Source organism: Dasypus novemcinctus, chromosome 13, assembly GCF_030445035.2.
Source record: "Dasypus novemcinctus isolate mDasNov1 chromosome 13, mDasNov1.1.hap2, whole genome shotgun sequence".
Taxonomy (NCBI): Eukaryota; Metazoa; Chordata; class Mammalia; order Cingulata; family Dasypodidae; genus Dasypus; species Dasypus novemcinctus.
Genome location: NC_080685.1, coordinates 60,321,307 through 60,333,466, shown reverse-complemented (window position 1 = coordinate 60,333,466; position 12,160 = coordinate 60,321,307). Strand labels below are relative to the sequence as shown.

General features: G+C 37.5%; 1 protein-coding gene across 4 annotated transcripts in view; it reads right to left on the bottom strand.

The window, feature by feature from the left end:
- Positions 1-12,160, bottom strand: part of CEP350 (centrosomal protein 350) — a 188,895-nt gene that overhangs the window by 106,619 nt on the left and 70,116 nt on the right. For all 4 annotated transcript variants that reach the window (XM_058274814.2, XM_058274815.2, XM_058274816.2 and 1 more), the window contains 5 exons: positions 9,042-9,250; positions 8,359-8,522; positions 3,744-3,854; positions 2,354-2,494; positions 33-169 (listed from right to left, as the gene is read on the bottom strand). In XM_058274814.2, coding sequence (XP_058130797.1) covers positions 33-169; positions 2,354-2,494; positions 3,744-3,854; positions 8,359-8,522; positions 9,042-9,250 — 762 coding nt within the window. The remainder of the gene's footprint in view (positions 1-32; positions 170-2,353; positions 2,495-3,743; positions 3,855-8,358; positions 8,523-9,041; positions 9,251-12,160) is intronic.

Genomic DNA, 12,160 nt, shown 5'->3' with positions numbered 1-12,160 from the left:
ATTACATAATTGATGAATGAATGAATATTGACCTATCTGTTTCATCTCTGGTCCTCAGTTGTTTCAAGAAATCTGGGGGATGTTTTCGCTGGTGGTCATACAGTGCTGCTAAGGGGGATCCTGAGGCAGTGATGGCATCTGAGATGTGGGTTCGAGTCAACTCTGCCATCTAAATATAAACACACACACCAAAGGCAAAAGTAAATGTAGAAAGATAACTTCACAGAACTGAAAGGGTGTGCAGTATCTTGGAAAGATCTCTGGATTGAGAGCCAACAAATTCTGCCACTATCAGGTAAAAGACCTGGGCAAGTCATTTATTCAGTCTCTAAGTCTCAACAACTTCATCTATAAAATGATGAGTGGGAATACATGGTTTCTAAGGTTTCACCCAGCTATGACAATTTATGACTTAGATTACGCAGAAAACCTTCAAGTCATATAGAGTAAGCCATAACAAGGCAAATTTAAACCAAATTCTTTCTTTAAGAATCAACCAGGGAAGCAGATTTGGCTCAACTGATAGAGCATCCGCCTACCAGAGGTCTAGGGTTCAAACCCAGGGCCTCCTGACCCGTGTGGTGAGCTGGCCCACATGCAGTGCTGATGCATGCAAGGAGTGCCATGCCATTCAGGGGAGTACCCCGTGTAGGGGAGCCCCACGTGCAAGGAGTATGCCCTACAAGGAGGGCCTACCGGCGCGAAAGAAGCACAGCCTGCCCAGTAGTTCTGCCGCACACACAGAGAGCTCTGACGCAACAAGATGACACAATAAAAAGAGACAGATTCGTGGTGCCGCTGACAAGAATGTAAGCGGACGCAGAAGAACACACACAGCAAATGGACACAGAGAGCAGCACAACGGGGGGAGGGGAGAAAGGAGAGAAACAAATAAAAAATAATCTTAAAAAAAAAAAGAATCAATTCAATGGCTACTTCCTCTGTCTTTTCTGACCAACTATACGTGAATAGGAAAATGAAATACATTTTCCTACTTTTAATCCACTATTGCAATTGCTGCCAGTATCATTCATTTGATATATATTCAATCACTGCCTTCAAGTATTACTTTCACTGATGACTTAAAATGATTTTGAAGTAATTGTCAATGTTGTCTACTAAATTGATTACAATTTTCTTGAGAAAATATTCTATACTTATTTACACAACCTTATCGTATAGAGCATATAGTAGGTTCACAGGTTTTAAATAATGGAATCATTTCATAAACAGATTAAATTTTGTTTAAAAAATCAAATAAGTGACTGCTAAAATAAACTGAAACTATCTACAGATTATGATCTTATATAGAGGATCATATATATCTCCATCCTATATGGAGACAGCAGTAAAACTCTTTCTGGTTTTATCTTTGGTATAGAAAAAAAAAAGACACTAATATTATTCTGGATAAAAATAAAACATCTTCATACAAGGCAGATCAATGTCTACCCGAGGACAGGGTTGGTAATTGACTGCAAAGGAGCATAAGGAAACTTTTTGGGGTGCTGGAAATGTTCTATTTCTTAATTGTGGTAGTGTTTACAGGGACGTATATGTCAAACTCATCACACTGTACTAAAAATGGATGCATTTTATTGTTTGTGAATTATACATCAATAAAGTTGCTATTTTAAAAAGCTTTCCAGACAGCAGAAATTGAGAAATTTCTTATAGCAGTTTGATATGGTTATGAATTCCAAAAATAGATACTGGATTATGTTTGCAATTTGATCTGTACCTGGGCATGATTAAATTATGATTAGAGCTTTGATTGGGCCCTAGTAAAAGGCATAGCAAAAGACAGAGTTGAGGGTTTTTAATGTTGGAGTTCTGATGTTGGAATTTGATGTTGAAGCCTTAAGCTGGAGCTCTAGGAAGTAAATTCACAAAGGAAATAGAAGCAAGCCCCAGGAAGAGAAGAACACTGAACCCAGAGAGAAGCAAGAACCAGAAAGCTGGGACCCTCACAGCTTTCGGCAGTCATCTTGCTCCAACACGTGAAAAGACTTTGATGAGGCAAATAACTTATGCTTTATGCCCTGGTACCTGTAAGCTCCTACCCCAAATAAATACCCTTTATAAAAACCAACCAATTTCTGGTATTTTGCATCAGTACCCCTTTGACTGACTAATACACTTTTCCATATTTCTTTCTGTCTTTACACCGAATGGTGTACATTCAACACACTTCCATCAATGGTGCTCTTATTTTAATAGATATGACTCTCTACTGAGAGTTTCTAATTAAAAGTATACATGTACTAGACACTAGAAACTCATTATACTAAGATCAAATTTATTCAGTGGACTGAAAAGAACTAAAAAGAAAAAAGTTCTCAATGGCTTTTACCTCACAGATTTGACGTGCTGCATCTGTGGTGAGGCGAGCTGTGTCTGTTTGCTGAGCGGCTATTTTACATGTTGCTGCCTGCAGGACTTCAGTTACTTCCCGTTGTGATTTAACAACCTGCTGTAAGGATTCTGCATGGACCTATAGACAAAAGGGGGTGAAAAGATAAATTTATGTAATATTTTAGTACTCCTTCCCAAATTTATTTTAATTCTGTCTCATGGATCATATGCCACGTGAAAAAAGCACTTGAATACTATCTGGATTTCTTTTTTTTTTTTAAATATTTATTTATTTATTTATTTTTCTCTCTCCCCTTCCCCCCCCCATCCCGGTTATCTGTTCTCTGTGTCTATTTGCTGAGTCTTCTTCTTTGTCCGCTTCTGTTGTTGTCAGCGGCACAGGAATCTGTGTTTCTTTTTGTTGCGTCATCTTGTGTCAGCTCTCCGTGTGCACGGCGCCATTCTTGGGCAGGCTGCACTTCCTTTCGCACTGGGCGGCTCTCCTTGCGGGGCACACTCCTTGCGCGTGGGGCTCCCCTACGCGGGGGACACCCCTGCGTGGCACAGCACTCCTTGTGCACATCAGCACTGCGTGTGGGCCAGCTCCACATGGGTTGAGGAGGCCCGGGGTTTGAACCGTGGACCTCCCATATGGTAGGCGAACGCCCTAACCACTGGGCCAAGTGCGCTGCCCCAGGATTTCTTGATTTGAGTCTTAACTTCACTGCTCACTAGCTAATGAGGACAAATTACTAAGAACTTTAGTTCCCACTTCTTTAAATTGGGGATAATAACTCTTTTTTACTTTTTAATGGGGTTGCTATAAGAATCAAATGACATGAAATTTTCCCATACAGTATAAAGCACAAAACATTATTTAATCTCTTTTTAACTCATATATAATTAAAAGATTACTAAAATGATTTCAAAGATTCAAATTTTAGATTTAAGCAATCAGTATCTGGGGAAGTGGATGTAGCTCAAGCAGTTGGGCGCCCACCTACAACATGGGAGGTCCCAGATTCGGTTCCCCGTGCCTCAGAAAGAAGACGAGCAAGACAGTGTGCTGGTGTGATGGGATGACATGGCAAGGTGACACAACAAGATGACTCAGCAAGGTGATGCAACAAAGAGCCAAAGGAAAAACACAATGACAGACACAACAAGCAGGGAGCAGAGGTGGGTCAAGCAATTGATTGGGCACCTCCCTCCCATATGGGAGGTCCCAGTTTGGTACCTGGTGCCTCCTAAAAAGAGCACACAATGAACAGACACAGAGAGCAGACAGCAGTGCAAACAACACCAAAGAGGGTGGGGAGAGAAATAAATAAATAAATCTTTAAAAAAAACACACAAAAAGGATCAGTATCTGTTGACAAATACATTACCTGAGCTGCTTTGTTTCGTGTTTCTTCTAACTGTCTCTTGTTCTCTAAAGTCTCTTGTTCAGCCTTCAGTTTCAAAAGGGCCAAGTCTCTTTCATGGCGTTGTTGCTGTGCCTTCAAAATAAAGAAATGCTCAAATATTAATTCTAAGACACTAAACTATTTTAACACAGTGAAGATAAAAACAATGCTGTTTTCTTAAAACAAATCATTTGAAGCAACCAATTAAAACTTTAAAAGGAAAGACAGCTCAATTGGATATTCAATAGCCACTTATCATACATCAAAGTATTTAATGAACATCTACAATATGTCAATGCAGTAACAAAAAATTTCAAAAGCAAACAATACTAAGAACTGATACCAAAATTTTTGGTTAAAAAGCAAAAGCTACAGGGAAGCAGATGTGGCTCAAGCAGCTGGCCACCCGCCTACCACATGGGAGGTCCTGGATTTGGTTCCCGGTGCCTCCTAAAGAAGACGAGTAAGACAACAAGCTGACATAAAGAGGCAACATGGCAACCTGAAGCAACATGATGACATAACAATATGATGCAATGAGAAGACACAATGAGGAAACACAATGAGAGACACAACATGCAGGGAGTGGTAGTGGCTCAAGAGAATTGGATGCCTCCCTCCCACATGGGAGGTACCAAGTTTGGTTCCCAGTATCTCCTAAAAAGAAGGCAAGCAGACACAAGAGAGAATACAATGAGTAGACAGAGAGCTAAAACAATGGTGGGGGGCGAAGCAGATATAAAACAAATCCTTTTAAAAAAAAAAAGAAAGCAAAAGTTACAGCACCCAAGTCTTTGGAAGAGATTAAAATATATCTTACATGTAAAAACAAAGATACTCCTAATACTTTGTAATTTTATGATTCCTTTGAGTCTGAAGAGGTGGTTTCATATAAATGTTGTTCAAAAAGAGGTCTTTCACCAGAACACTTTTCCTTCCATTAGCCCACACAATATTTTCATTTCTTCTGGAATAATGCTAAAAAATGTAGGTTCTCTAAAGGTGTTAGGCTATATATAAAGTTATATAATGCCCTGTCCAAATCTGGAAACCCAGAATTACATCCTTAAAATGACATTAAATCTCAGTTCTAATTTGGAATTTCAAGGTCAGCATGGCCCTCTATTGCCAGGGAGCCATTTTTTTCAATCCAGTGGTTCTCAACCAAGTTGGTATCAGTCTCTCACCAACCTCCACCAAGGAGCATTTAGAAATGTTTGGGGGAGTTTTTATTGTCACAATGACTGGACTGCACTACAATTATGCTATTGTGGTGGGCAGGAATGCTAAAACTCCCTGAAAAACATGGGAAAGTCCCACACAAAGAACTGTCTATAGGTAAACTGGGAGGAACAACTGGAAAATTAAATTTAAAAAACAGTACCAGTTAGCATAGGATAAAAAAAACATGAAACATTTCAGAAATAAGTTTAATTTAAAAATACATAAGACACCCACATTGAAAATGATTAAACACTGCTGAGAGAAAAATTTTTTTAAAGACCTAAGTAAAAAGAAGATACCTTATTAATGAACTAGAAGATGCAATATTGTTAAGATACCAACTTACTCTCCCCAAACTCAACTACAGATTCAATGACGTTCTAATCGAAATCACACCAGGATTTTTTTTTTTGTAGAAATTGGCAATAGTAAAATTTATATGGACATGGAAAAACCCAGAACAGTAAAGAAAAAAGTCTTGAAAAAAGAAGAACAAAGTTAGAAGACTTATACGCTTATTATTATAAAGCCATAATAATGACAATATTGTACTGGCATAAGGATAGAAAAAATAGATAAATGGAAAAGAACAGAGTTTAGAAACAGATTTACAGATAAATGGTTATTTTTTATATGCTAATGTAATTTTAGTTTTTTTAAGAAATTGGCACTGGAATAACTGGATATCCATATGGGAGAGAAAAAAACTTGACCCTTTCTTCACATTAAACTCCAAATTTATCTTGAGATGGATCCACACTTAAGTGTAAAATCTATGACTATAAAGCTTCTGGAAGGAAAAAAAAGAGATATATTTGTATCTTAATATCTCAGGGTAGGCAAAGATTGCTTAGAAAGCAAAAGGCACTACCATAAAAAAAAAAAAATTATAAATCAGACTTTATCAAAATCAAAAACGTCTGCTCTCCAAAGGATACAGTTTAAAAAATGAAAAGGCAAGCCAAGGATTAGGGGAAAACATATGAAATACATAGATCTCCTCAAGGACTTGTACCCAGGATGGACGGATGGATGGATGGATGCATGCAGGCATAGACATAGATAGATAGATAGATAGAGGAAACGGACTTGGCCCAGTGGTTAGGGCGTCCGTCTACCACATGGGAGGTCAGCGGTTCAAACCCAGGGCCTCCTTGACCCGTGTGGAGCTGGCCCATGCGCAGTGCTGATGCGCGCAAGAAGTGCCATGTCACGCAGGGGTATACCCCGCGTAGGGGAGCCCCACGCGCAAGGAGTGCGTCCGTAAGGAGAGCCGCCCAGTGCGAAAGAAAGTGCAGCCTGCCCAGGAATGGCGCTGCCCACACTTCCCGTGCCGCTGACGACAGCAGAAGCAGACAAAGAAACAAGACGCAGCAAACAGACACAGAGAACAGACACCCGGGGGAGGGGGGGAATTAAATAAATAAATGAATCTTTAAAAAAAAAAAAGATAGATAGATAGATAAAAAATTTCCTACAATTCAATAATAAAGAGACAAATAACCCAATTTAAAAATTAAGACATAGGCAAAAAATATGAACACTTACAAAAGATTTAAGATTGATCAATAAATACCTGAAAAGATGATCAACATCATCACTGATAATACAAATGGAAATTAAAACTACCATAAGGTACTACTTCATATTCACTGCAATGATGAGAACAAAAAATTCTGACAATACCAAATGATAGCAAGACATGGAGCAACTATAACATATATACTGCCGGTACAAGTGTAAATGTTACAAGCACAGGAAAACTTTGGCACTTTCTCATAAAGTTAAACTTACACTTGACCTATAAGAAATTGTACTTGTAGCTTATTTACTCAAGAAAAACAAAAACATTTAAAGGTTTACTGGGGCAATGACTGCACAACTTAGTGATGAAAGTGAGAGACACTAAGCGTACACTTTGGATAGAATGTAGAAGGCATGAGACTGTATAACACAGTGAATCATGTGGCAGAAGATAGACTGTGTATAACAGTACAAATATGAGAGTATTCTCTACAATAAATGTACAATACTATTATCAATAATAATACATAGTGTATGGAAAAAATGTACCAAACGTATGCTCTGGACCATAGTTAGTGGTAATAGACTGATGATGTTCTTTCATAATCTGTAACAAATGTTCCACAACAATATATGGTGTTGATGGAGAAGAGATGTATGGAAATCCTGCACATTAGGCATAGTTGTTTTGTAACCTCACAACTTCTGTAATTAAAAAAAAATTTAAAAAGTAAACTAAATAGACAGAAATCAGAATAGCAATTGCCTCTGTGAAGGGGCATTGACTGGAAAAGAGCCTGAGTGAAATTTATGGGGTGATGGATGTGTTTTCTATCTTGATTAGAGTGGTTATTATATTGCTATACACATTTGTCAAAACTCATCGAACCATATACTTAAAACCTGTGCATTTTACTGTATGTAATTAAACCTCAGCTAAAAGAAAAATCAATAGCACCCCCACTGAGGAACACTGCTTTAGATTGTTGGACTTTACTTGCTAAGGAGAAGTTCACATTATCCTGCATTCATCAAACATCTGATCTCAGAAACTTTTTTAAAATTGGTACAAATAAAGCATAAGAAAATCTCAATTATCTCTGACATCATTAATGAAAAAAGAAAACACTAAGAAGGTTTCACTAGCAGATTTTCACACTATCATTAAAAGGAAAAACCATGGAAAACAAAGTATTTAAGAGAGAATGAGGGAAGCGGACTTGGCCCAATAGATAGGGCGTCCGCCTACCACATGGGAGGTACGCGGTTCAAACCTCCTTGACCCGTGTGGAGCTGACCTATGCACAGTCCTGATGCGTGAAAGGAGTGCCCTGCCATGCAGGGGTGTCTCCCGCGTAGGAGAGCCCCACGCACAAGGAGTGTGCCCCATAAGGAGAGCCGCCCAGCGTGAAAGAAAGTGCAGCCTGCCCAAGAATGGTGCCGCACAGACGGAGAGCTGACACAACAAGATGATACAACAAAAAAACATAGATTCCCGGTGCCGCTGATAAGGATAGAAGCCATCACAGAAGAACACACAGTGAATAGACACAGAGAGCAGACAACTGGGGTGGGAAGGGGAGAGAAATAAATAAATAAGAAACAAAGAGAATGACTGTGGTATTGGTCTATTGTCAAACACTGTATCTTCAATTTTCTAATACCCTATATGATGGATTTTCCCAGGATTATTGATAGGTGTTATATGGTAGACAAAAGTAAGGACCATTTATTTCCTTCTAATTGGCAAGCTAAAGTCTATTTTTTAAAATTCATTGTTAAGGATATTTTAAATAACATAAAAAAGAAAAACCCCAGAAGCTTAAAACAAAGAAAAAGCCACAAATACCGTTATGATCTGAGCCAGAGACACACTCTCTTGCTGAGCAAGTGAAATGCCTCGAACTCTTTCTACATCTGACAGTTGGCGCACCGACTCCTCAATGGCGTTCAAATAACTGAGTTCTGCTGCCATACGATGCTGGAGGCCAGCAGGAGAAAAGCGCTTAGAACCTAAAAGGTATAATAATTGTCAAATGGAAAAGTTCACAGGAAATAATATCTCTTATTTCTAAAATTTATTTTCATTTCAAAAGCCAAAAAATAATCCTGTATTCCTCTGCAAGGAAAGTAAGCTACTTATTAGTATAATGTATTTTATTAGTTTTTTCTATAGTATTTATATATCTATATGAATATATACTTGTACCTACCCACAGACACTTAGGAGTACATATATATGGGATATAATTTCAGGTGAGTTTCAATTACTATTTAATGCTGGGAAGATGAGAAAAGGCAACACTTGAATCTTTCATGCTTTCTTCAATACTTAATTTTCTGTACAGTTTTTGTTTAATACTTCAAAAAGTAATCATTTTCACTTGAAATAACATTTCCCTATGACTCAATTGAAACCACTATCTTCACCATAAAGAAGCTGTTCCTTTTTGGAAAGAAAAGGAATTTTCTGGCAAAAAATTAAATACCTTTTTCAAAAAAAAAAATCTACAAAGGCATAGATCTACTTGCCTGGTGTAGAAGCCATCTCTTTAGCTGTTCGGCTGGAAGCTAGGTTGGTATCAGTGAAAGCTGCACTAGGTTTATATCCTGCTGTAGCTGGAAAGGATCTAGTCCTTTCCAGGGAAGGTCCTGGAAGGTCAAACTGCAACAATGTCTGGGAACTTGGAGACAGGGGAGAAGTTGGAGTTTTCTGAGGTCTTCCCTTGTCTGAAGAGACACTAAAAGTTTTGGTTCATAAAGACATTAGAAGAAGGAAAACTACCTCAAGAAACAGCAAAAGAGTTCATAACAACATGCATTATTTTCTTTATCAATATTAGCTTTAAAAAAGCTGTACTACAGGCATTTATCCATTTAACAAGCTATTGAATGACTAGATACTCCTCCAGTTGCTAGAATTTCAGGGAGGAACAAATCACACACAAACCCTGCCTTAACTAAATGGAAAGGGAGTCCCTTAATTACATTGACACTTACTATTTCCTTTACAATGTATATATATCATGAATCATGCACTGTAGTATGAAACAAAAGTCTTGTAAAATAGTTAAGATGTTTCATAGTATCACAATTACAGTCACATATACAAGGAAAAATCTAGCCTATCTTATGAACACATTTTAAAATATGGCTATGAAAGGGAAATAAAACATCAAGACCTATTAAATATTTAGAAATGACAAACACTATTCTTTTGTTATTCCTTTTAACCCAAAGTGTTCACAGCAAAAAAATTATTTTCATCCTAACCATCTCTAAATACTTAATTTATGCTCCTTTGTTTCTATCTACCACATAATACTAGTTTTTCCTGTACTTTCTAATATGTAGTAATCGCTCTCATTGCAGTTTGAGTCTAACAATTTTAAACATTTAATTGAACATAAGGAATATGTCTAGCTGATAGTTGAGAAAATAAGCTCTTTAAAACAGGGGCCATATATCTTATTCATTTTTATATTTCTACTATTGCTAAGCATGTTACCTTGCAATGAATATTTATTTCTTATATAAAGTACTCAAAGACACTCTATAAATCATACTAATACAGTTAATCTCTTCCCAACATACAAAAAAAAGTTTGTTTTTAGCTTTCAATAAAATTATGAGAACATTTTCAAAAGTAAAAATTTCTCTTATACCCAGACTGAAAACAGTGGAATAAAAATAATGTCTTGAGAGGCACTCACTTTAATTTTTAGTGACCTTAGTTTTATATTTGTGGTCTAAAGAAATACTACTTAAATAGTTCTGGTAATTTCATTTATGAAAAATAAAAAAGAATGAAACAAAAAAGATTATTGTTTCTGTCTCCTAATATAATTCCAAAGAATTACAGCATAGTATCAAACAAAATCAAACAAAATAAAAACCTTATGGTTTTACAAAATGAATTTATAATTGCTTTGCAAAGATTTATCTGGAATAGCATTTCCAAAAGTGTTTCTAAGGTTGTTAATGTTTTCCAAAAAATAAAAAAGAAAGAAAGAAATGGAAAGAGCTCAAAGACAGAGTATCTACAGTTAAATAAGACAAAATGGGTTATACAATTTTTTTAAAAACTGGAGAAGAAGGACTATGGGAAAAGGGTGGAGAAGAAAGTTCCAAGAATCAGTCCCTTCACCAAAACAACTATTGAACTGGCAGGAACTGTCTCAATCAACTATCTTGAAACTCTGGAGTTTAGAGGAATACTGCATAGCATCTAGGGAGGAGTGGGAGAAAGAAGCCAGTAATTTGTAATAAATACAGGTAAAGTTTCACCCTCCCTGCAGTGGCTACCCTCCTCTTTCCCCTAGCCTCTTGGCAGGCAGCAGTGGGGACTAGAGCTAGGACTCCTGGCCCATTTTCCTGGTGCCAGCATAGACCTCGCCCTCCAAATTCCAGGGGTGTTTGACAGCAGATTTCTACTTTTTATAGACTACTTCAGATCATAGGGGAACAGCTCTGAGGACAGCCATTGTTTCTACCCATCATGGCAAAGGTAGCAGAGGAATCATAAGGACAATAACCTTCCTCAAAACTATGGAAATCAGTTAAAGGGCTGCATTAATTGGGCAAGTGGCCTTTAACTGGTGTCCTTGCTGACCCCTCTCCCACCTCCACAACACAGGGTGGAGCCAGCTTGAATTCCCACTGTGGGTCCCTGGCCCTGTTCCAGAGGAAGCAGATTGGCCCTTGGGTACATAGAGGGGTGCATGTATGCCAGTACCAATCTATCGGGTGGAAGTCAGAGAGACTTAGCTGGGACACTGGTCTCGGGCTCACCCTCCCAGACTTTGTCCTAAAGGCAGAAAAGGGTCTTGCCCACAGCTGGGACAAAATGAGAAACAACTGAGCTGAAGCATCTTGGGGCAAAGGACTACCTGCATTTAGTCACTCAAAAGAGCACCCATGGGAAGTAGATGTGGCTCAAGTGACTGGGCTCCTGTCTATTACATGGGAGGTCCAGGGTTCAATTCCCAGGGCCTCCTGGTGAAGACAAGTTGGCCCATGCAGAGAGCTGTACAACTGTACAATACAATGAAGCCTATTAGAAAGATGGACTATAATTTATAGTACAATTATAAAAATGTTCTTTCATGAATTATAACACATGTAGCACACTAATGCAAAGTATTAATAGTATGGTATTTGGCAAATGAATTTTATGTATGATATTTCTGTTAACCTACAACTGCTATAAAAAAATAAAATAAAACAAAACTAGAGGAGGCCTTACCAAAGCCTTGGAATGTTTAAGCACTGTAAATATATTAGTACATAAGGGAGTGAGGGAGATCCCAAAATATAGTATAAGGCATTTATAAACTTATTTGGCTAAGTATTCTTTGTAGAAATGTTTAACTTTCCAGACTTTGCCAATTAAATTACCAGAATATCTCTTAAGGAAAGGCAAAATTTTCTGAATTATAATATCACTGACAAAGCAATAAAAATGCAATTTTAAATGAAACATTTATGGTATTCATAATGTAACATTTTTACCACATAAAAGCACTAAAGATGCTTATCTGCATGTGACAATGTACTAGAAAAAGCACAAAGTTAGTTTAAAAATAAAATAAATAAATCCTTGTCTCTCAGAACTTAAATTTCCAGAAAGACAAAACCTAGGCAGCAGATGA